Consider the following 27044-nt stretch of genomic DNA (forward strand, 5'->3'; position numbering starts at 1 on the left):
ATATCCTATCGCCCTTAGTCAATCCCACCTATTATTTATCAAGTATTCATTTATTAGTTTAATTGCACTTTATTTATTTATTCATTTATGTATTCAATTGCATTTTGTACGTATTGTGTATTATATATTATATATAAATTATATACATTTTTATCCTATATTTTAGTCCTTATATGATCGTTCACATATCGTTTATATATCATTTATATAGCTTTTATCTTTTTGTTCTAATCATACTAACCATGCCTTTCATACTAATTGTGTTATGTTATGTTCTTGTTTTTGCTTTTTGTCTTTTGTTTCTGTCCTTGCAACCCACCTACACAGCTTTTAGACCTGATGAAGACGCCATTAGTGTCGAAACGCGTTGTCTTGATACTAATAAAAACCCTTATCACTCTTATTTGGATGTAGCGCGTCTATCCATTTGTCCCCGTTCATTTCCTTGATCGCCATATCTCACCTGGACCACGGTCCAGCTCCGGGGCCTGACGCTGCAACTCCACCTCAATACTTCCAAAGAGACACCCTTTCCCTACTTGTGCACACACTCTTCTGGCGCCTGGCTCAAGAAAATCCCCTAACTTTTACCCTAAATTTACTCGCTACCGGTTTTGAGCTCCGACTCGGACCAACCGGCTCTGAGGGATTGAGCACCATTTTTTCCTGGTGGCTGCTAGTGCACAAAAACAATAACCCCATTTGACCCCGTTTTTTCCTTTCCTTGATCGCCATATTTAATTACATAGGAAACCATTAAGAACAGCCAGCTCTTTCTAGGGGGCTGAGCCAAACTAACAATCAATACTGCTTGTCTCTGCGAAACCATCCTTTGTTTACACAACTAATTATACAGACTAGGGCAGGAGCTACTGCTCCCTTCTCCTGCCAGAGGGAGTAGTGGGAGTTTATGTGAAGCACTCTGTGCAGCAAGCATGATGCAGCAAGATGTTACCATTTGTTGACATCTAAGATGTTGTCCCTTTTTAATGAAGTTGTTTTTGTGCAGAGTGCTTTCAATGTTATATACACATACATACACACACACACATATATACACATATATACACATACACACATTTCTGTAACTTAACCTTTGGTGCTGTGGCTTCCTCCTTGCATATTGTTGATTCCTGAAATCTGAAATTCTGGCCGCGAGCACCACCACAATTTTATCTAAAAAAAAAAAGGATTGCTGTCCTACCTATTCCTTAGGTTACAAACCCCTGCCAATCACCAATAAATTACTTGTCCTATGAATAGGTAAAACCTATTTATACCTATATTAAACCAGAAAACGTTTTTCTTACCACATCTTCAATTGCACTCATTTTAATTATCAGACAATAAGGCATAAAATGAGCTCTAAATGTCTGTCCCGATACAAAACTCATACTTCTTTTTGAGGTTGTTCAAGTGGGAACACACTTACCTGCTAAAAATAAATGGTAACACATCAACTCTGGGTGTCTTGTGTTTATCAAATGTAGAAACTGGTCAGGCAAGTAAACAGCAACATAACTATCTAGAAAGGAGAGAAGTTTTTCTTTATCATTCTTGCTTTATTGAATTAGAGTAAAACAGATGACATCCAATTTGCAGTTTATATGACACAGTTCACAATTATTATACATTGTTTGTATTTCGTATATTGTGAGAAGATGGTGATGAGATTGTGAGAACTTTCTCTTGGATGTTGTAACATATATATCAAAATACTATTAACCTTGATAACATTTGGTAAAGGTTATGAAAGATGTTAGAATAAGTGAGAGGTAACAGTGGAGTTGGGAGATTGGGAGAGATGGGAGGGAAAGTTGGGTAAGGATGGGGGTGGGGGAAGAGTGGGGGACCTGGTCCGAGCTATTTGGTCATCTTGATGTTATGTTATAGAATGGTTTTATGAACTGCGGTTGCTACGGGGCCCGTGAGGTTCAGGGGCCCGGGGATGCACGCTCTCTCCAGCAGTGCTTTGCCACGGCCAAGTGGTCCGGGGCTGCACTGCCGGGTGCCTGCCGGATCGTGCCCCCCGGGCCCCTCCCTCTCTGTCCAGCTACTGCCCACATCTCTTCTCGCCCACCCACCTCTTTCCGGGATCGCCTGCCCTCTCATCTCCTTGACCCGCCCCCCAGCCAACTCTCTGACCCGCCCACTGATCTCCATGCAGGCCGGCACAGTCGACACACTGCACCCCGCTCGCGCCCCCCTCGCCCCCTCCTTGTCCCCCCCTCGCCCCCCTGCCGTCTGAATGCCACTGGACACCCACCTGAACACCTGCCTGAACACCCATACAGCTCCCAAACTTCCTAAAAGGTAAGTATATACAGATGTATTTATCTGTATGTATATACTGTGTATACGTGTATATACTGTGTATGCGTGTATATACGTATATATACTGTGTATACATGTATATACTGTGTATACGTGTATATATATATGCTGTATGAGTTTGTATATACTCTGTGTATTAGTGTATAAATGTATATGAGTGCATAAATGTGTGTGTATAAGTTTATACTTGTATGTATATGGGTATATAAGTATATAAAGGTGTGTATATATCAGTGTATAAATGTGTGTAATTGTATAAACATGTCTGTATAGGGGTACATTCCCAAGAACATATGGGGGACAAATATCTGGCCGCTAATTTGAAGCCGGATATACTTCCCCCCATAGGCTTCTATACGCCTGGGTTCAGGATGGTGAGCACAACGAGTTCTCACTGTTTCGAGCAAAAGAGATAGAGCGTGCTCTATCTCTACCTCTCCACCGCGCCCGACGTGTGCCCGATATAGATAGATATCTATATCTGCTATGGGGCCCAGCCTCTCCTAGTTACACCCCTGTGCATACTGAAAGGAATAACATAAATCAATATAATGGATCATATGTGATAGCTACTTGACTTCAATTTCTTTGCTTTTAGTAAAATTAAGGCAGCCTTCTGTAGGAAACCTTTGGAAGGCAAAGCTTGGATGTTGAGATAAGAGTATAAATTCAGATATACTTATGGATTAATTAGGTGAAGCGTTAACAATTTCTGTGAAGTACTATGAAGGTTAACTTGAGTGGATCCCTAACCCAGAACTAAATTGGCATTAAATCTGTTGAATGGGTAAGCCAAGGAAGTGTGCAGTTTGGCCAAGAAATTCCTGGTAAACTCTTGCTTGTCCTGCTGAAACATGCTCTTTGAAAACCTACCAAGAGAGACAAAACATCTGGCCGCAGTATGTCCTGCACATATTGCTGAGCTCTTAGTATCCCACAATCATTACTACGAATGACCAAATGTCCTATGCAAAGGTTCCCCAAAATGATCATACAAACAGTTGTGTTGTTGCATGGGCAAATTTGAAGAGTTCACTAAAAGGCTGTTGCGCAGCCTTCTTGTTTTTAACACTACTGCAAATAAAGGCAGCAATTTTTGGCCATAAATGGCAGGACATTTGATGGGTGCACTGACATAAAATTTCCTTCTGATAAGTACCTGGAGATAATCTGGCTATCTTTGCAGGATTCTAACATATTTATCTGGCTGTGTATTTTTTTTAAATAAGTGACTGTACCATATGAATAGCTCATAATACATAAGTAAACTTTGTGCAACTTACCAATATTTATAAAAGATACTTTGAGATTTTTCGAATCTGTGATTGTAGTCCGGCCTTTAAAAGTCTTAGTGCAACCTTAAAATAAAAATTCATAATAAGAAAATAATTTAAAAAAAAAAGGAAAATGTAACTTTCTGACTATGAAACAATTCATATAAAAGGGGGAAATTTATCGCACGTGGCTGCTTCGTGGGCTGGCGTATGATGAAATCCACCTCTCTGGTGCTGTCCCTCAATGTTAGTATATAAATCATTTGATGACCCTACTCAGTTTTATTGATGCTTGTCCGAAGCAAGACTTCAAATCGTGCATGCACAGCCCAGTATATTCGAAAAGGATGCCGGATGTTTACAGGTCAGTGTATACAATGTACTTTTTTTTTTTTTTTTTTAAACAGACCATGGAGGTCATTTATCTTTAGCGTGGACATTTCCTAGTGTCATAATTTTAGGAAGGGGGTCTGTTGAGAAGATTTAGCTCTTAAAAAAAGTCAACAGATTCTAATCTTTTTCCATTGCCAGCAGGGGAATGGAGTTTATTCCAGAAAAGTTGACAAGCATTCGTTAAATAATATGTGAATAAAATCTTAATAGTTTGTGTTGTGGGTTATGGTGGATTTGGCAAATACTGGCGATTCCTGGCAGGCCCCAGGGATATGCAGTGGAGTTCACTGGGTTCTATTCACCGCTTTGGGAGGAAAAAGCATGGAATGGGTTTTGGATTAAAATGTGACCAAAGGGTTCATAAGCTTATAAACTTACTTTAGAAGGTGTCAAATGTTACAAATAACACAAAAATGTAAGACAATGGGAAATAAAATAATTTACAAAAATAGCTATCAATAAGAGTACCTTTATGTAAAAAGGCCACCATGTAGGTAAATTCTTGCAAAATTTTTGAAGGTTGATAATAAAAAAGACACACACCACCTAAAAGATAGATACAAGAAATATTTGTACATTTCAGTACTGCTAATACAGTACATTACAGCCCATACATTGCTTTGTATAAAACAAACCTGTTTTCAAAGTGAATTAATTTTAAATTTAGAAATAAAATTAACGAAAAATTTTTTTTTATTTAACATAGTAGGCAGATACAACAGAACAGTATAGCACAGTACAGTGTTAGAGAACATTAAAGAAGTTTTCCCACGAAAGAAAATTCTCACATCTCAATCTCCTAGTGCTTTTAACCCCTTTCTTTACAATGTTACTCAGTTTTATTGCCATTTTAGCTCCTATCACTCCCTCGGCTGCTCAGTGCAAAATCCCAGCAGAGAGACACAGAAATCTCAGCTCCAGGCTGTTACATAAAAATCCAGGATGGCGGCCAACTGATCTTAAGTCAGAAGTTACACGGTGCCGTGTATGGGCAACTGAAATTGTGTACACCAGGACTGATAGAGACAGGTTGGACTTATATCTGTGAAATGCTGTATTTTTGTTAATATCCTGAGTACACATAAGAAACTTGTCTTCGTGGAAATACTCCTTTAATGAACAAAAAGCACTGTGAAAACAAAAACACATGCCAGACAGCTTAGGGATAAAGTTAAGGCAATCCATTATTCTTAGTTGGAAGCAGTAAGGCACAACTTCTAGGCTACTTAGATGGCCATCCACCTCAACTGACAGCCCAGACAAGGAAAGTGCTAAAAAGAGAAGGATTCAAGAGGCCCAGGGTCACTCTGGGGAAGCTGAAGATCCACAGCTCTGGTGGTAGAATCTGTGAACATGACAACCAGGCCACAAATCTAGCTGTCATGGAAGGGTATCAAGGAGAAGTCCAGTTTGCACAAAGCAATGTAGGGAATAGAGCAAACATATGTAAAACGGTGCTTTGGTCATGTGAATTCTGTTGAAGGGCTCTGTGGGAGGGGGTACGAAGGCTGGTTTTCTGTTCTATGCTCTGTCTCCACGGCAGTGCGGGCAGAGGCATGTCCATGCTTTCTGCCCACATGCACACACAGGCCGTGACATCATCAGGCAGCGACACGCTGCATCGTAGTGTGTGCGTGAAGAGAGCATAGACGTGCCTCTCCCCGGACTACCTGGAAGATGGAGCCGAGCTGAGAAGGCGAGCCGGCGGAGAAAAGTGCCGGAAGTGAGTACCAAGTTTATTATTTTATCAGGGGCACTGCTGGACATTTTTATTTATTTTATTTTTTTAAAACGAGGGGAACGGCTGGACAAGTTTTTGTAAAGAGGGTTTCTGCTGGACATTTCTTTTTAAAGGGGGGCTATGCTAGACATTTTATTTTAAAGGGGACTCTATTACTGGACATCAAGCATGACCTACAAGAGGCCTTATGACATGATGCAGGATTGAAACCAAATCAGACCACTATATATATTCCAGAAGGAACAGAGTCATAACTGTAGACCCCACGGATTCGATCTGGCTGGCTCTGTTCAGTATAGCGTAGGGAAACTAGGGTTTAGACGTACTGACCATTGGGTGGCTGGGTACTCAAAGGGTTAAATAATATCATACAGAAAATTGTCCATTTGGACATCTGTACCCATTTGCCACTAAAACTTAACTTTTATTTGTCATAATTAGAAAATGAACCAACCAAAATTAATGTTTAAAATTTCTCAGACAGTTTGAGAGGGTTATTATGGCAAGCAATATACGCGGGGGCATATAATTCTGCCACTATGTCCCACACAAATGTTTGTTTTCATGATGATCGTGCTCATAGATAGTGGTTAGCACTCATATTGGTTGAGGTAACCACAGAATTGAATTGCTGCTCTAGAAGTCAGGGAACCCCGTCTCGTATCACCTCAATACCCTTAATATGCGCACTGCACTAAGTCATCTTGAGCGCACATACACTCTAACTTCCAGACTCAGCGTTCTAAGGGGAGGAGGGAGATAGGGGAAGGGAGGATTCCTTTACGTTTTCCCTATAGTCTGAGCATTCAATCAGGACACACAATCACACCACTAGTTTCCTCATTATTTTGCCATTTTCAAACTGATGACTCTAAAAACATTCACACAGTAGCCCCCCCGACATGTTTCGCCACGTGAAGTGGCGTCCTCAGGGGTACCGGGGCTATAATGCGGCACATCGCGCTGGGTCTAGGCTTTTATCAACTTCCTGGTCTGACGTCATGACGGGGGCTGTGTCCACTATCCAATCACTGAGAAGGGGGCTTGGTTCTAACTGCCAATCCTCGTCGAGGCATGGAGCGATGTCATCTTGGTAGTTTACAGGGCTACTGCGCATGTCTGGAGACTTAGTGCGATCATGATCGTAATGGTAGACTCTCTGCGCATGCCCAGGGACTTAGGCACCTCATACAGGGTTGCGATGAAGAATATTGTGGAAGGCTAAGTGCGCATGTCTCCGGACTTTGCCAGTATTTTACATAGTAGGTATCCTACATTATCTGATTAATAGTATGTTATCGATCCCCAATAGTCGCGTGCATTAGGGAGTTTGGCGGTGACAGTTTTAATGATGATGGAGGCTATGTGCGCATGTCTCCGAGCATTGCCAGTATTTTACATGGTGAGTTTCCTACATTATCTAGTGGAAGATTTGATGTTAATCTCCAATAGTAGCGTACATTAGGGGAGGAATTCAGCAAGGATTGTTCTACTTCACTGGCTTATTAATTTATTAGGGGACTCAGAAATGGATCCAAGATCGAAATTTATGTAAAATATCATTATAAATGCATCGTTATTGTTATGTCCTCATTGCCCCATCTTGATTTAGGGACAGCGATATTAGATCTTATAACATCTATTGCCTCCATATGTCTATTGACAGGAATTATAGATCTCTGAAATAAAAGCGTGTGCCTATGTTTTTGGTCGGGTCCTGGCATGAATATTTTACTTTCTATCAGTATGCTGATTTAATCCTCTATATCTCAAGTTGTATATGGCAGATAGTGACTTATGTGGTCAGATAATGACTTAAATAGCCAAAGTGGGACACATCAAAGGAAAGCCGCAAAATTAAAACCTTCATTTAGACCTTTGGGGCTTAAGGTCCCCAACTTGTAGATCCATTTAGCTTCTAGCTGTAGGAGTCTACGATCCAGGTCTCCCCGCCTTATGCCCGGCCACAGGCAGTCAATGCCCCAAAACCTTAGTTGTTCGAGATCACCCTTGTGCACAGATCTCATATGTTTAGACAAGGATGTATCCTTGTTGGTTCTAACTGTGCTCAGATGTGAGGAAATCCTTTTCCTCAACTCCTGCACCGTTTTGCCTACGTATAACTTTGGGCATTGGCATTGTGCCATGTAGATGACGCCAGATGTTCTACAATTAATGTAGTGTCTGATTTGGTACGAACGATTATCATCTGAGTCCACGAATTCTCTCCTCCTTGGCATATATTTACAAAATGAGCAGGACCCACATGGGTATGAGCCTGTTAAGCGAGGTGGTAACCATGTAGAGGATGCCCCTCTTTTCTCAGTATAATGGCTATGTACGAGTAGATCTTTAATGTTTTTCCCCCTTCGGTATGTTATTGATGGGTGCGTCGTAATAGCCGCTCGTACATCCTCATCCGCAGATGTAAACTGGTCTAAATGAAGGTTTTAATTTTGCGGCTTTCCTTTGATGTGTCCCACTTTGGCTATTTAAGTCATTATCTGACCACATAAGTCACTATCTGCCATATACGACTTGAGATATAGAGGATTAAATCAGCATACTGATAGAAAGTAAAATATTCATGCCAGGACCCGACCAAAATATAGGCACACGCTTTTATTTCAGAGATCTATAATTCCTGTCAATAGACATATGGAGGCAATAGATGTTATAAGATCTAATATCGCTGTCCCTAAATCAAGATGGGGCAATGAGGACATAACAATAACGATGCATTTATAATGATATTTTACATAAATTTCGATCTTGGATCCATTTCTGAGTCCCCTAATAAATTAATAAGCCAGTGAAGTAGAACAATCCTTGCTGAATTCCTCCCCTAATGTACGCTACTATTGGAGATTAACATCAAATCTTCCACTAGATAATGTAGGAAACTCACCATGTAAAATACTGGCAATGCTCGGACACATGCGCACATAGCCTCCATCATCATTAAAACTGTCACCGCCAAACTCCCTAATGCACGCGACTATTGGGGATCGATAACATGCTATTAATCAGATAATGTAGGATACCTACTATGTAAAATACTGGCAAAGTCCGGAGACATGCGCACTTAGCCTTCCACAATATTCTTCATCGCAACCCTGTATGAGGTGCCTAAGTCCCTGGGGATGCGCAGAGAGTCTACCATTACGATCATGATCGCACTAAGTCTCCAGACATGCGCAGTAGCCCTGTAAACTACCAAGATGACATCGCTCCATGCCTCGACGAGGATTGGCAGTTAGAACCAAGTCCCCTCCTCAGTGATTGGATAGTGGACACAGCCCCCGTCATGACGTCAGACCAGGAAGTTGATAAAAGCCTAGACCCAGCGCGATGTGCCGCATTATAGCCCCGGTACCCCTGAGGACGCCACTTCACGTGGCGAAACATGTCGGGGGGGCTACTGTGTGAATGTTTTTAGAGTCATCAGTTTGAAAATGGCAAAATAATGAGGAAACTAGTGGTGTGATTGTGTGTCCTGATTGAATGCTCAGACTATAGGGAAAACGTAAAGGAATCCTCCCTTCCCCTATCTCCCTCCTCCCCTTAGAACGCTGAGTCTGGAAGTTAGAGTGTATGTGCGCTCAAGATGACTTAGTGCAGTGCGCATATTAAGGGTATTGAGGTGATACGAGACGGGGTTCCCCGACTTCTAGAGCAGCAATTCAATTCTGTGGTTACCTCAACCAATATGAGTGCTAACCACTATCTATGAGCACGATCATCATCAATACAAACATTTTTGTGGGACATAGTGGCAGAATTATATGCCCCCGAGTATATTGCTTGCCATAATAACCCTCTCAAACTGTCTGAGAAATTTTAAACATTAATTTTGGTTGGTTCATTTCTAATTATGACAAATAAAAGTTAAGTTTTAGTGGCAAATGGGTACAGATGTCCAAATGGACAATTTTCTGTATGACAGTATAGCGTAGGGAACTGGTTTGGCTGAGTGAGAGGCTTGTGACTAGGGTTGGAAGCTTCTCACTCAGCCAAACCAGTTCCCTACGCTGCACTGAGGGGACCCAACCAGGTTAAAACAGTGCTCTTTACAATTGGGAGTCTGTTCCTTATGAAATAGATATACTGGTTTGGTTTTAATGCTGCATCATGTCATAAGTCCTCTCGTGGGTCATGCTTGATGTCAAGGGAGCTTGCAAGTTTTCCCAGAATCCCACTAATGGAGAGTCGATGGCTACAAGACTCCATACGCCTACACGGCAGCCTTAATTGGCAGTGTCTGTACGGAGAACTTTTACTTCCCAACATAAATTCCAGGGACAGCTGATTGGCTTTTTCTGCACCCAATAAAATCCCTGTACAGTTTAAATGGCTGTTCAAACCATGTGTTTGCATTGCATACAAGAAGCATCAACATACTTTTCTATCAATCCCTCATGTATAATCCTGCTAATCTTGTTTAGTAATAACTTATTTTTTAAATCACAAATAACTAATCATACCTGTTTTATGTGTAAACACCTGTAGTTTTTGGGAGACAATTCTTTCCCATCCTCTTTCTTCAGGAGGGTCATAGCCCAAATTAAGGAGACTAGAACAGAATGCAATACATTATAATCCAATAAATTACCAACATACAGTATATTTAGCCTGTAAAATCACCAAAAAAGGATTTGAAAACCATAGGAATAGACTTTTGTAATACTTGCCTTACACCCTGTTCGGCTATGGGGATTTCAAGTGGAATTTCAAACTTTAAGAAGAATAAATATAAGGACTAAAATTAGAATATATACATTTCTCACGTTAACATTCTATTGTAAATATGTAGGTTTGTTGAGAAAAGTTTTAGTTCTATGAAAAAGTGTCCCTTTTAAACTCATCTTAAAGGAAATGTATACCTTTTTTAAGCTAAGGACATTTAATTGCCCATGTGGGCTTGCAGAAGCTGATCCTTATCTCCACCAAGCTTGATATTGCTGCATTTTGAAGAAAAATATGTTTTAAGAATATGCTAATGAGGCACAGTAGCGCAGGTTGCACAGTTTTCCAAAAATTATGTTTGCCTCTGCAGGTGTTTGACGCAGCCAAGAGGGGGGAGGAGTGAACAAACGCCTGAAGGCGCGTGTAATTACCGGCGGACAGCACTAAATGGGGCTACTGTGACAAAGTAAAAAAAATCTGTTTTTGCCGCCCCTTAAGGGCCTCCCTCTTTTAGAGTTACTGTCCCTTCCTTTTTACTTACATAGCCCCCTTTTTAGTAAGTGCACCTTTGCTAATTATTGTCACCTTTCTATTGCACCCATCCATAATGCCTTCTTCTCAATTAATGCCCCCTCTCTTTGCCCTATTTATAATGCCCCCTCTCTTTGCCTCATCCATTATGCCTTCATTTACATTGCTCTCTCTCTTTACCCTCATTCATAATGGCCCATCTATATTGCCCCCATTCATAATGCCCCCTCTTTACTGACCCCATTATCTATAATGCCCCCTCTATATTACTCTTTTTTACCATGTATGATATATTAGAAAAAAAAAAACAACTGACCTCTTCCCTGATATCCCTCGTTGGGCGGTGGCCATCTTCACTGCTCTTCTCCTCCTGCAGTAAGGCTCCCAGCTCCAGTGAGGAGCTGTGCATAGGCAGAACATGGAGTGTTTTACTCTGCCATTGTGCAAGCACACAGGGACCGCCTATCCGAGTTTCCCCGGAAGCAGCAGCGGTGAAGTACATGGACATAGAGCCCAGTTGTACTATCCTTGTGTGCTGCATACAGAGCCTGCGGCTTGCAACAGAGTAACTTTCGCGGGCCCACCACTTCCTATGGGCTCATTCGCTGTCGCACACCCTGCAGTAGCCTAAGAGTCTCATTAGCATATTCTTAAAACAGATTTGTGCAACATGCAGCAATGTCAAGCTTAGTGAAGACTAGGATCATCTTCTACTGGCAGATGTAGACAGGTACCAGTAAGTGTCCTTAGCTTAAAAAATTCTAAAAATACACTTGGCTACTAGAGCTGTGACTAGACTATGTACCAGACTATGTAATCTCCTGTGGATATATACATGTTATATTCCAGGTTATTTCTACAAAAAAAAAAAATATATATCTTGTTAAGGTTACAATGAGAAATTCACTTTAATTACTTCAATCATGGAGGAGATATATTTCAATCCTTATGAGAAGATGGCATATAAAATGCATCACATTTTTGTTATCTAATTGTAAGCCAATATTTGAACCTTCCACTGAGGTTGGAGAGTTACAGTATAAAAAGAAAAGACATGGCTTAAGTCATAAACAATATGAAATTATGTTGCAAGTACTATATTGTACATATGTCATATTGCTTTGTATCAGCTGAGTTTTGGTATTAAAAAAAACACAAAAAATAACTTACGACAAACATAAATTTTCCATCTGGATAAAACTGGAGACAATGCAAGACACAACCTGCTCGCTGCATAGAATGAAAATGGAGTTAGTGTAGCTATATAGTCTCCCATACAGAGTTATGCAAGTCCTAACAGACCTTTTAAACAGAATATAAAATAAAAAGTTAAATTAAATTTAAGAATGGTTTCATCAATAGTTGCCAAATCAACACTTTTCACATTTCAGTCAAGACCGGTAGGGGAAGCAGCAGGACTTGGGGGTCTTTGTGTTATGTGGGCATAGAGAGTGTAAAGATTAGAGTAATATGCCTGTGTAACAGGAAAGGAGAAAATGGAAAAGAATTAGAAGAAATTATATGGATATGCATAGAGGGATAAGAGAGAGAGAGAGAATAGTGCAACATATCTAAGAATCAAATATAAGGCAGTTTTACCCAAAGACAATACATGGTGAACAGTCAGTCTTTCAGTGTAACAGATTTATCACTGTATCTTTGCACATCCTGTTGGTGGTGGTTAGAGGTGGTTGTTGCAGAAAAATCAGCACCTTTTTTTTGCAACTTAGACTACACACCCTTCAGCTGAGACCACGACCCTTCTACAGAGCAATCCCCTTTTTGTACATCAGGCACAAAAATGTCTAAAAAGCTGTTTGAAACCTTATGATAAATATAGTGCTTGGAGTTTCAAACAAATTTTTGGCACAAATTACACTTTTTATGAATAGATTGATAAATCTTCTCCAGCGTACGTCACAGATGGGGCTCATCAACCAACGTCTGAACCCACCATCACACTGTTTAGTTAGACAGCTATTTACTGTGACCAGGAACACAGTCAGTGTCTGCCTGCAACTTAGTTATGATAATGTTTTATAACATGTAGACCACTCATTAAGACTCACCCCACGTGATAGAGGGTAAGGAATGTCTTGAGTGGATACCTTCTTTTCAATAAAAGCTCTTGCATGTAAAGGCAGCCGCTATCGACAAACAGTACTTTGATGCACTCTAGTGGCTGTTTTGTGTAGCTATGGCCCACTTGTAATTGAATGATGGGATTGAGAGAGACTATCACTAAACCCTCCCTATTAATTTTGGCTAGGAGGAATAAAATACCCCAGCTAGTTTACTCTGATGACAATACACTAGGGGTAGCATTCTTCTGAATAAGCCAAGTAACTCTTTTTAGGACCCTGTTTTACCTTTTGTTTTAAATTTGTCTAAATTTTCAATAAAAATCATAATCAAAGTTAAAAGGGTATTCCCATGAAGACAAGTTTCTTAAATGTAATCAGGATAACAAAATAACACATTCTCTAATTCACTGTTATTACCAAAAATACAGGATTTCACAGATATAATTCCAACCTCATAACCATAACCAAGTTCTCGTGTTTACAATTTTGGTTGTCCCTGGATCCGACCATAAATCTTCTGACTATGTTCGGTTTGTTCTCATGAATAGCCTCTCTTGTCTGCAAGGCTGTAGTGCTCTTTGCTGTCATGAGAACAAGGATTATCAATAAACTTCATTACAGACACCACAAAGCTGATCAATGCAGCTGAGAGCTTCACCAGAGGTCACAGTGGGCAGAGAGGGTTATATTTCTATGCAAAATATGATATTATATTATATATACCCACACATACACTTTGCTCTCCCCCAGTGATCGTGACCAAAACCTGAAAGCAATTTGGAACAAATTCCAAATATCACACATCAAACAAATTACACACACATTAACATTTGTGACACACTTTTGCCTTTAGTTAAAGTTATTTTGGCAGAAAGTACAAACACTTTATTTGCAAAAGTAACAAGAATGCCAGGAAACTGGAAATCTAAAAGAATTTAGCAGACAAAAAGAGATCTGTTCCTTTATACACAAGGATTGGACTGATTGCCTCATAATCGGTTACTTAAAATTATCCTTGGCAACTTAACATGGTTTTGCTTATGCATGGATAAAAAAAAATTAAAGATGTAATGAAAACATTACACAGGCTAGAAAAAAAACCATAAAACATTACCTTGGGAACAATATAAAAAATCATTTGGTTGGGAGCATCCCACTGTAGCCACACAAAGTCCTCGGCGATTCTGTCCTTTGGAATTTGACCAACATTTTTAATAACCTGCAGTACAATGAGAACACCAAGATAAATCTGAACATTTCCAAAGTAACTACATTACCAATGTATTTACAGCTAGCCTTAAATTGAGCATATAATTTATATGATATTATAGATATTAATTTATATCTATTAAAAAAATGCCTAAAACAAATATGTGATCAGTAAATAACACCATGTGTTTTGCTTTTGAAATTTACAACAAAAAAATTAAACAATAATACAAAATACATTTTACTACTTACCATAAAAAGGGCATGGTAAAATATTTAGATTGACTGACCACAACAACCAAATCATTGCTAAACTTTAATGTTAGAAGAGTATGAGAAATTAAAGCTGTGGGCAACAAAGCAACCTTAGTTGTTAGATATGCTGTGTTTGCATCACGTTTTTAGTATACACTCAATGTATACTACCGTATATACTTGTGTATAAGCCGAGTTTTTCAGAACAAAAAATGTGCCGAAAAACCCCACCTTAACTTATACACGAGTCTATTAAAAAAATAAAATAAACGTATATACTCACCTTCCGGCGCCCCCAATGCTCGGCGCGTCTCCCCTTCTCTCTGCTCTAACAGTTGGCAGAGACGCGGCTCTGCCGCTGTAACAGCAGAGAAAAGAGGAGCCATGGGGACCAGAGCATCGGGAAGCTGTGGGGGCACCGGAAGGTGAATATGTACGTTTATTTTTTTATGTGCTGGGCAAACGGGGCAAACGGCTAGCTGGCCATATACCACAGGGCGGGCTAGCTGGCCATATACCACAGGGCGGGCTAGCTGGCCATATACCACAGGGCGGGCTAGCTGGCCATATACCACAGGGCGGGCTAGCTGGCCATATACCACAGGGCGGGCTAGCTGGCCATATACCACAGGGCGGGCTAGCTGGCCATATACCACAGGGCGGGCTAGCTGGCCATATACCACAGGGCGGGCTAGCTGGCCATATACCACAGGGCGGGCTAGCTGGCCATATACCACAGGGCGGGCTAGCTGGCCATTGTAATGGAAAACCAAAATGGAGTCGAAGATGCAACATGGCTGCTCTTGAGATAAAAGACAGTTCATGTAACCTTATTTCAACTGTGAATGAGCCCAAATCAACGTATTTTGATCCTCATTATATTTGACATTTTTATTCTCATTAAGTTTGACATATTCTTATCCTTATTTGGCACTCTGTTAGGCATTACACACCTGCTGGGATGCACCTATCTTTTGGGATGCGCTCATCTCCTGGGATGCTTTCCAATGAAAACTGTCCACTTTCATGGGAAACTATACCATTAGGAGAATAATGAGAGAAAACATATGCATACATATGTTTTTTCATATAGTTTGGTGACACACAGACATGGGGTATAAAACTTCCGTACTATCACCTAGCGTTAGAGATTTGAGAGAATTGAGAGCTAGCTACTGACTGATGCTATACTGATTGGGTACTTGTGGGACGCCTCAAGACCTGATGATACCTGTCAATGCCTGTCATTCTACTGCTTGGTGATAGTCCGTGAAGACCCCTACCTGCCGGAAGGTCATCAATGATGCTGGACAGAGTTGTAAGTTGATAAGCCCGGGAAGATTTTGTGTGCTGGAGCTCATCAATGAAAGTTGACAGTGTTGTGAGTATAATCTTTTGATATTTACCTCTTTATATACTTTTGTATTACAATAAACCTTTTAAATATTGTTGACTGTGTAATTTTTCTTATTCTATAACACGAAATCCAAAGAACCTGTCACTCTTTGTAATACAGCCATATACGGTGAAGCAGTGACCAATGCATTTCCGACTTCGGCTTATACTTGATTCAATGGGTTTTCCTAGTTTTGGTGGTAAAATTAGGGGCCTTGTCTTATACTTGGGTCGGCTTCTACTCAAATATACACAATAAGTTCTGAGAGTACCCATTACATACTGGCAGATGAAGGAATAGTTGTATACTGAGCAGACGGAAGCAACAACGTATGCAGTTAAGAAGACAGGATGGAAAGATGTAACAAGCTACATTTTTACATCCTGCTCCCTCCTGCTGAGACACATAATACTCTCAGCAGAGACAATAGAAGCCTATGGGCAGCAGATGCAGCGTCTCCTAGCCTTTGCCAAGTGTATTTGTCACCCAGCAGGACGTCACTGTCCATTTAAGGACAGTGCCGTTACCAGGTAAACATCCCTAACACCAGCAGCAGACAATCATCGGCTTACCACTCTCTTTCCTTCTTCCATCCCAATGCTTATATGGAACTGATCAATATCTATAAAAAGAATAAAAAGCCAGTTGAAGCTAATATAAGCTACTATTTTAATGAACATTTATATTTTATATACTGTACAGAGGCACAATATAACCAGGATGGTTCTAAATAAAAATAATAAAAAATGATTTATGATCCTGCTTTTGTAGGTTATGTTCTGAGAAAGCAACTCCTCTCACAGGCTTTAAAGGGAACCTACCACCACAAATCTACCTATAAAGGTAGATCGGGTGGTAGGTGGATCAATGGGACGTGAGGATAGCCCTTTTAAGGGCTAATCCTCACGTCCCCGCAATTTTTTGGTAACTTTTATGAAACGTTTATGCTAATTTTATTATGCGGCTACTGGGGCGTGGAGTAGCCGCATCTGAGGTTACACGAGGCGGCTACTTCACGCCCCGGTAGCCTCTTTTCTCCTCCTACTTACCATCTTCGGAGCGCAGCTGCTCGTAGCTGCGCACCCTCGTCCGACGATCCTGCAGTCTGCGCATGCGCAGAACAGCAGGCCCGCGCCTGTGCAGCCCCGGCTTCGGAGCAGTGACCGCGCAGGCGTGGGCCTGCTGTTCTGCGCATGCGCAGACTGCCGGATCGTCGGACGAGGACGCGCAGCTACGAGCAGCTGCGCGCCAAAGATGATAAGTAGGAGGAGAAAAGAGGCTACCGGGGCGTGGAGTAGCCGCCTCGTGTAACCTCAGATGCGGCTACTCCACGCCCCAGTAGCTGCATAATAAAATTAGCATAAACGTTTCATAAAAGTTACCAAAAAATTGCGGGGACGTGAGGATTAGCCCTTAAAAGGGCTATCCTCACGTCCCATTTATCCACCTACCACCCGATCTACCTTTATAGGTGCCTGCAAAGTATGTATTGAACAAAGAATGCAGTTCAATTATATTGCAAGTTAAATTCTAAGGTGGCAAGGCTGCTCTCTCACATCGTTAAAATTGTACATATGTATATATGGAATATGAAAAAGATTACTCCAGGCTAGCAGGGGAACCAAGGTCATGTTGGAGAATATTACCTGAGCAGACCCCACTGGTATTACTACATATGTAGCTTCCTCAAGGGAGGATTTCCCTTGTGTATTTAATATTTGTGACATGTTAAACCTCTTAATGACTGCCGTATCAGGTTTTTACAATGGCCATGAAGGGTACCTCTTCTGACGTGCTGTCTTTCTACATTGGCACGTCAGAAGAAGATTGCAGGACATCGGGTCCTGCAGGTGCCGGGGATAGGCTGTCTCATCACAGGCCACACCCCGCACTAACTACCGGGATTGGAAAAACTCTGATTTCAGGTGTTTAACCCCCTTACACGCCACGGTCAAGCATGACCTTGAGCTTAACGGGAGATCCTTTCATTCCTGCAGTAGCCCTGGGGTCAGCTGTGCCAGAGGCTGCCGGGTCATCTTCATGCCGGGTTCCACCTCCTGGAACTTACATTGTACACTACAATACAAGTGTATTGTAAGGGCTTGAACAAGTGATCAGATGAACGCTTGTTAAAAACCCAAATGTGGAATAAACAGTAAAAGACATTTTATAATAATTAAAATAAATAAAGGTCCCCTAATCACCCCAGTTACATATAAAATCCAAATGAAGTGTATAAAACAAATAAAAACCCAAAGAAGCGTATAAATTTGATATTGCAGTGTCCGTATTAATCTGTATACAATAAATCAATATTGATCCTGCTCGGTGAATGACAGTAAACACACACCAAAAGTCCCTAATATACAATTTTTCATCCAAAAAACGTTCTAAAAAGTGATCAAAAAAGGTTACACACCCTAATATGATAAGACTGAAAAGAACAACTCCTTTGACAAAAAAATAAGCCCTCAACTAGATCTGTCAACAGAAAAATACAGAAGTTATGCCCCTGAAAATGTATCGATAGTAAAAAAAAAGAAAAAAAAAAAAAGTGATTTTCTCATATCGGTTTTGCTCAGTGAAATTGGGCAAAGAAAACAAAAACTATATAAATGAGGTATCAGCATAATCATAGTGAACCAGAGAATAAAGATAAAGTATTAGCATAATAAATGTTCCCGCTCACTGTAACGCAAAAGTAAAAAGCCAAAATAAAAGTTGATGATTTTGTTTGTGTCCCCCTTGAAATAGTTAATAAAATCTCATGAATATGCTATAGATCAGTGATGGTGAACCTTTTAGTGACCGAGTGCCCAAACTACAACCAAGACCCATTTATTTATCGCAAAGTGCCAACACAGAAATTTAATTTGTTTTTTATACCCCTTGCTGTCACATCTTATATTCATAATCGTACCCTGAGGAAACCGTAAAGCAAAAAATAAAAGAAATTTGGATGATCATTGCAGCTTCCCTCCAGGATCCCCTGAACAAGAAGAATTGTCAGGGCAGGAGCTACAATGATAATCCAGATCTGTCCACACCTTCCCACTCCTCCAGTAGTCCCAGGTACAGCTGTCACTTTAAAATAGCTCTGTGCACAGCAAGTCCTGGGCTGTCTGGGACTGCAGGAAGATACCTGGAGTCATCTCTGGTGATGGCCTGAGTGCCCACAGAAAGGGCTCCGAGTGCCACCTCTGGCACCAGTGCCATAGGTTCGCCACCACTGCTATAGACCCCCAAAATGAATTATCTATACATTGCATCTCAACCCACAAATAATAAGCCCTAACATGTTCGCATTACCAAAAAAAAATAAAACATTTTTATAGCCTGTACAATGTGACAATACAAATCCGTTCTGAATGGCACTGCTTTAATGAAAGCAAAACTAATCACTTAAATTTTATAACTAACATGAAGTGCAATGTGTCATGGGAAAACATTTTCAAAATCACCTGGATATGTTAAAGAATTCTGAAGTTCCAACCAATTATCGTGATACATGTCAGATTCTAAAAGTCGAGTCTGGTCACTAAGCTAAAAACAAGGGTCGGTGATAAGGGGCAAATAAAATATTGTGATTATTTACTATTGCATGTGCCACATTTGGACTATGCAGTTTCAGACCCTACATATATGGACCCTCCTCCAATCTAGAGATCAGATTGCATAATATAACGCTCTGATTGCACACAAGAGACAATCTGGAAGGCCTGGTTAATTTGTATGAAATCGCAAAGAAAGACCCCAGTGGAAAACTGATTGTTCCAGAAGCAGATCCAAATAGTGTCATACACACACACACACACACACACACACACACACACCTATATATTTGGAGGTCTTCTACATTCTGAAATGGACATATAGACATGATAAACACGCAGGAAATACTCACACTTTTCCTCTGAGACTACAAGAAGATGACTCTCATAAGTTTGGTGCACATCTTCAGTTGCGCACAAAAACTAAAGAAAAGATAGACACTATTAACTTATTTATAATTGTAAACATGAAATTGTTAAGTTATATTGAAGTAGCAGCGAAGTAGTAGCTGTATTTCTTTGTCACAAATCTGCTCCCTTTTGGTTCTTAGCTTGGTCACGTGACCAGCAATAAGACATTCCAATTGTCATATTTAGATAGGAACTCAAAGGGGCAGTTAAAATAAAAAAAAAGTCCTGAGGGCCGTGCACAAGCTTTCTGACGGACTTTGCACATTCTTTTCAGTGCAAACTGCTTGCACAGGCATTTAAGAAGTGCCTGCGCCTCAAATAATAATAATAATTTTTTTTTTTAAGTTGAAGCAGTGCAGGCAACTCCAGATTCTTCGGAAAAGTGTGCCAGAAATCCTGAACCTGGCGCCCTCTGCAGGCTACATAGGCAAATTGCACCATTTTAGTAAATGTGGGCCATAATGTTAGGGGAAAACTTTTTGGCAGTGCTCATTTATGAACGCTGCTTCTTTCAGTATGTTAGTACTTTACCTTGCACATTATGGTCCAAATATCAAGACAAAACAGATACTGACCTTCAATATCAAATGTTTTGAAATATCTAATAATGGAGCACTTTTGGGGACTATATCCTTTAAATTTCCATCATTCCTCCAAAATTATAGTAATTTATGGTTGTCTTTGTGTTACATTTTGACAAATCATACAGCAATGGCAACATCTTACCTGCACTCGAATTCCACTTTCAACAGCTTTGAGAACTTTCACATTGTTGATGGGTTTTATCTCAATAAGTAGAGCCAAATATCTGGAAACTTAATATGAATTAATATTTTAGATACTTTGTATTAAAGTAAGGATTTTTTAAATAGTATTTTGCTCTCTAAATTCCAGTAAAAAAACAAAAACAAAATAACTCACATCTAAATAATGTTATTTTACACAATGTGATGTTTTTTAGATTAGGAATTGGCACGAATAAGGAAATAAATGGGGTTTCCTTCGGATAGGCAATCAATATTATATTAAGAAGCCAAGGGAGGGTTTGACTCTAGGGAACAGCAATTATTAGATTTTTAAGGTTACAGTGCTCTGGAGAGTCTTGCTCTGGAGAGGTCCCTTTGCCATTTACAGTGCCGGATACACTCAACATACTATAAATATAAATGCAGATGCATTAGTATTTGTAGCATTGGAGCATTAAAAAATATAGCACAAAAGCAGCAATATCAAGCACAACGTTTACTATATGGTCTGTAAAGAGGCCACAGAACTTACCAGAGAAATGCAAACTCAAAAATCTGACTGACGCGGTTGCCAAGAGTCAAACTCCACCCTTTACTCTTAAAGCTACTATTGACGGCCTAAGTGAATGATAACTCATATCCAATAAACATTTAACAGACCAATAAAGTGAATTATGTTTACTATGGTAGCTTTGAAATGGTGAATTAGTAATCACTGGTAATTCTGTTTCCATGATGGCCCCACTTGGAGATTGCCCCTTTACCTTTGTAGGGACAGGAAGAAGAGTGGTTAAAAGGTCCTTCCCCATCCTCACGGCAGTGACTACCTAATAACTATACCGCTGGAAGATGCAACTCAATTTTATTCTGTAAGTTATAAGCACATACAACAGAATCGCAAAAGGAAGGGAGGGAATATATAGGCCATCATGGTGGACTAATGGAAACAGATTTACAGGTGAGTACTTAATCACCATTTCCATTTCATCCCCCATGAGGGCCCCACTTGGAGATTTACAAAATGAGTTAAGCAATTTATTAGGGGGGGGGACAATCGCTTGCAGCACCTTTCTTCTGAAGGATAGATCTTGAGAGTTAGGCAAAACTAAACTTCCTAAACTTAGTATCATAGTATATAAGGCTGGAAGGAGACTCAAGTCCATCAAGTCCAACCTTCAAGAATTAAATAAATGTTTTATCCCCATAACCCGTGATATTTTTTCTCTCCAGAAAGTCATCCAGGCCTCTCTTGAACATGTACATAGAGTCCGCCATAACAACCTCCTGCGGCAGAGAGTTCCATAGTCTCATTGCTCTTACAGTAAAGAACCTTTGTCTATGGTGATGGTAGAATCGCCTCTCCTCTAGGCGTAGAGGATGCCCCCTTGTCCTGGTCACAGGCCTAGGTATAAAAAGATCTTTGGAGAGATCCTTGTACTGTCCGTTCAGGTATTTGTACATTGTAATGAGGTCTCCCCTCAGTCGTCTTTTTTCTAAACTGAATAATCCCAAATTTTGTAATCTGTCATTGTATTCTAGTCCCCCCATTCCCCTAATAATCCTGGTTGCTCTCCTCTGCACCCGTTCCAGCTCTACTATATCCTTTTTATACACTGGTGCCCAAAACTGTACACAATATTCCATGTGTGGTCTGACCAGGGATTTGTATAAGGGCAGAACTATGTCTTTATCATGAGAATCTATTCCTCTCTTGATACATCCCATTATTTTATTTGCTTTAGCAGCAGTCGCCTGGCTCTGGTCACTAAAATTAAGTTTACCATCCACCAATACGCCCAAGTCCTTTTCAGCTTCAGTTTTACTAAGTAATTGACCGTTTAGAACATAATTATACTTTTTGTTTCCATGGCCCAAGTGCATAACTTTACATTTATCTACATTAAACCTCATCAACCATTTCTCTGCCCATCCCTCAAGCTTCCACAAATCCCTCTGTAATGCTAAACTATCGACCTCAGTATTTATTACTTTACACAGCTTAGTATCATCTGCAAATATTGAAACTTGACTGTGTAAACCCACTACAAGGTCATTAATAAAAATATTAAAAAGAAGTGGCCCCAATACTGACCCCTGTGGCACTCCACTGGTAACATCAACCCAATCTGAGAATGTGCCATTAATGACTACCCTCTGTTTTCTATCACTAAGCCAATTACTTACCCAGATACACAGATTTTCTCCTATTCCCAGCAGTCTCATTTTATATACCAACCTTTTATGTGGCACGGTGTCAAATGCCTTTGAAAAGTCCACATATACAACATCCACAGCGTCCCCCAGATACAGTCTTGAACTTACCTCCTCGTAGAAACCAATCAGATTAGTCTGACAGGACCGATCTCTCATAAACCCATGCTGACGCTGGGTTATAAGGTTGTGCACAGTGAGATACTCCAGGATAGCATCTCTAATAAACCCCTCAAATATTTTCCCCACCACAGCAGTTAGACTTACGGGTCTGTAGTTTCCAGGATCGCTATTTGATCCTTTTTTGTATATTGGTACCACATTTGCTATGCGCCATTCCTGTGGAACATAACCAGTCCTCAGTGAATCTTCAAATATTAAAAATAACGGTCTGTCTATCACCGTACATAATTCATGCAGAACCCGGGTGACCCAGGTGATTTATCTATCTTAGTGGTTGCGAGGCGGCGCCGTACCTCTTCCTGGGTTAAACTGTTGACATTATAAAAAGAATTTACATTATTCCTCATTGTGTCTTCCACCAGGGGACTTTCCTGGGTAAAGACAGTTGAGAAGGCGACATTCAGTAGATTGGCCCTTTCCTCATCTCCTTCCACCATGACCCCCATGTTATTTCTAAGGGGACCCACACTCTCTGTTTTTAATTTCTTATCATTTATATACTTGAAAAATTATTTGGGATTATTTTTGCTCTCCCTGGCAATATTTCTCTCAGTCTCTATTTTTGCGGCCTTTATCTGCTTTTTACAGGATTTATTTTTCTCTCTATAATCCTGTAATGCCTCATCACTACCTTCACGTTTTAGCACCTTAAATGCTTTATCTTTCTCGCTTATTGCTTTCTTTACAAGACTAGTTAGCCACATAGGCTTTTTCTTGTTCCTTTTATGCTTTTTCCCATAAGGTATGTGTTTCTCACAGGACTTTTTCAGAATATATGAGAAAAAGTCCCATTTTTGGGGGGGGCTTTTGTCTTTGAGAGCATTATCCCAGTCTATGCCTTTAAGGTCTTCCCTTAGTTGATGAAAATTTGCACTCCTGAAGTTTAGAGTGTTGGTTGCCCCTTCACTAACGTGCTTAGTAAAGCGTAATACAAAATCAATGATATTATGATCACTATTCCCCAGGTTCCCCCCAACCTGTAGTTTTGATACCCTATCAGGTCTGTTGGTAAGGATAAGGTCCAGCAGTGCCCCCCCCTCTTGTTGGCTCCAGGACTAGTTGCGACAGGTAATTGTCTTTTGTTGTTGACAAGAACCTGCTACCTTTGAAGGACCTGCAGGTTTCTGCCCCCCAGTCAATATCTGGGTAATTGAAGTCCCCCATGATAAGTACTTCACCATGCTTTGAAGCCGCATCCATTTCACTTATCAGCATTTCCTCTGCTGCCTCCATTATATTTGGAGCCTTATAACAAACCCCTAGTAATATTTTATTATTCTTTTTCCCTTCTCTTATCTCCACCCATAGGGACTCCACATTTGCGTTACTGATGTCATCTCGCAAGACGGGCTTGAGGCAAGAATTCACATATAAACAAACCCCTCCCCCTTTTTTATTTATACGATCCTTTCTAAAAAGACTATAACCATCTATAGTAACAGCCCAGTCATAGCTACTGTCCAGCCATGTCTCGCTGATACCCACTATATCATATTTCCGTTCCAACATCAAGAGTTCCAGTTCCTCCATTTTGTTTGTGAGGCTTCTGGCATTTGTCCCCCTTCCTCCCCCATGGACTATGACTCTTCCCAGCTCTCTATGTACACCGTCTATTTGCCCTGCACAAGTGTAGTTGCCCTCCCCCCAGGTCTCTAGTTTAAACACTCCTCCAACTTTCTAGCCATTTTTTCCCCTAAAACAGCGCCCCCCTCCCCATTGAGGTGCAGCCCATCCCTACTGTAGAGCCTGTAGCCGACAGAAAAGTCAGCCCAGTTCTCCATGAACCCAAACCCCTCCTTCCTACACCAACTTTTGAGCCACTTATTTACCTCCTTGATCTCCCGCTGCCTTTCTGGTGTGGCACGTGGTACAGGCAGTATTTCGGAGAAAATTACCTTTGAGGTCCTTGCCCTGAGCTTATGGCCTAAATCTCTGAGATCATTTTTAAGGACCTTCCACCTACCTGTTACTTTGTCATTAGTGCCAATGTGGACCATGACCGCTGGTTCCTCACCAGCCCCTCCCAGTAATCCGTCAACCCGATCCGCAACATGCCGAACCCGAGCACCCGGCAAACAACACACTGTTCGGTATGCACGGTCTTTGTGACAGATTGCCCTGTGAGTTCCCCTCATAATGGAATCTCCCACTACCAGTACCTGTCTGACCTTGCCTGTGCTCCCATTACCCTTCTTACTGGAGCAGACATTCCCCTGGTTGCTAGCGGCCACGTCTTTCTGCAGCATTGCTACCCCAGAGCTGATATCCCCCTCATCCGCTAGCCTGGCAAACTTATTGGGGTGCACCAGATCAGGACTAGACTGTCTACAACTCTTCCCTCTACCCCGCCTTCTACATGTTACCCAACTTGCTGCCCCCTCATTCTGCACCTCCATACTTCCCTCCCCACAACCATCTTCCCCAGAGAGTTTGTGCTCCAGGAGCAGCAAACTTCGTTCCATATTATCAATTGCCCGCAGCCTTGAAACTTGCTCATTTAGATCCAGAATCTGGGCTTCCAGATGAGCAATTTTCACACACCCCACACAGCAGTATTCCCCCTCGAACGGCTGTTCAAGGAAAGCATACATGGCACAGGATGTACACCATGTAGCAATGCCACTTATGGAGTCCATTATTCTAATGGGGATTACAATAGAAATATGCACAGAAAGAAGAATTTACAGTCAAAGTAACACAAAACACAGCAGTTACCTGCTTAAGCCCCTCAAACTTAAGTCCCTTAAACCTAAGTCACACTTAAGACACTGCCCACACTTGGGATCAATGCACACTCGCCGCCAAGCTCACACACTCGCTTTGCTAATGCTTTTTTTTAAGTTATCTGCCACAAAAATCTGCAGAGCTCACTGCACAAGATCTGGCTGCAAACCACCAAACAAACTGACCACAGAAGTATATAAAGGCTGCTAATTAGATAGCCACACCCCACTATTAATTGGGCAGCACCTGTGACTATACTGTCTAGATAAGCAAGGTGACTGCCTCCCTATACCCCTACACAATATACAGATTATGCAAGTAAAATACCTTCAGATCTACTTGGTTGCAATAAAAATCACACAATGAATATCAGGAAATAAAAATGTAGATGCACTTATCTATTTGTTGCTGGATCCAAAAAGTACTCCTTCCCTTAAACCTAAGTCACACTTAAGACACTGCCCACACTTGGGATCAATGCACACTCCCCGCCAAGCTCACACACTCGCTTTGCTAATGCTTTTTTTAAAGTTATCTGCCACAAAAATCTGCAGAGCTCACTGCACAAGATCTGGCTGCCAACCCTTCCCCTGCAATTGAACGAAAAGGTTATGGTCAATGCACCATGACTCTGGTCGCCTCTAAAGTAATTTATTGCAATACGTTTTACTTCCAGCGAATGCCACTCTGATTCCTTGATTGAGGAAGGATTCTTGCAGAAGGATGGAAGGATTATTTCTTGATCCTTGTGGATGCTGGATGCCACTACGTCAGCAAGGATTCTCATGTATGGGTCTTTTTTAGTGATAGCCTGAACTTCACACAACAGTCTGACTGAAATAACTCCTATTAGAAAGGTGGTCTCAAGGGTTATATATTTAATACTGGCCATTTTTCAACTGGTTCGAATGGGGCTTTAGAGAGAGCTTCGAGTACTACATTGAGATCCCAGGTCGGAACCCTCTTAAGGATTTGAGGTCTGATCCTGGAGGCTACAGAAATAAATCTGTTGGCTCACCTGTGATCCGCTAGTGGATGGTCGAAGATAGCACTGAGGGTAGACACTTGCACCTTTAGGATACGTGTGGATAGACCCAGTTCTAGACCTGCCTGCAAGAAGTCTAATACCTGTAAAATATTGGTATTAGCCTGAGAGGGGGGGGGATTGTCTTTTCAAAATGTTACAAACTTTTTCCACAGTATATTGTAAACATAACAGGTTTCCTACTTATCTTATTTGTTTTGATGACCCTAGAGAAAAGTCCCTGCAACCTCAGGAAGTCCGACTCAGAATCGAGGATGAAAGATGAAGTCT

At 40.9% G+C, this 27044-nt stretch overlaps 1 protein-coding gene across 2 annotated transcripts in view; it reads right to left on the minus strand.

Moving 5' to 3' along the window:
• GSAP (gamma-secretase activating protein) overlaps positions 1 to 27044 on the minus strand; it is a 103991-nt gene that overhangs the window by 34891 nt on the left and 42056 nt on the right. For both annotated transcript variants that reach the window (XM_072147231.1, XM_072147230.1), the window contains exons 6-15: positions 20592 to 20680; positions 19808 to 19877; positions 16476 to 16525; positions 14158 to 14262; positions 12130 to 12189; positions 10434 to 10477; positions 10227 to 10315; positions 4470 to 4547; positions 3618 to 3692; positions 1433 to 1525 (exon numbers count right to left, since the gene is read on the minus strand). In XM_072147231.1, the coding sequence (XP_072003332.1) occupies positions 1433 to 1525; positions 3618 to 3692; positions 4470 to 4547; positions 10227 to 10315; positions 10434 to 10477; positions 12130 to 12189; positions 14158 to 14262; positions 16476 to 16525; positions 19808 to 19877; positions 20592 to 20680 (753 nt within the window). The remainder of the gene's footprint in view (positions 1 to 1432; positions 1526 to 3617; positions 3693 to 4469; positions 4548 to 10226; positions 10316 to 10433; positions 10478 to 12129; positions 12190 to 14157; positions 14263 to 16475; positions 16526 to 19807; positions 19878 to 20591; positions 20681 to 27044) is intronic.

Source organism: Engystomops pustulosus, chromosome 4 (genome assembly GCF_040894005.1).
Source record: "Engystomops pustulosus chromosome 4, aEngPut4.maternal, whole genome shotgun sequence".
Classification (NCBI taxonomy): Eukaryota; Metazoa; Chordata; class Amphibia; order Anura; family Leptodactylidae; genus Engystomops; species Engystomops pustulosus.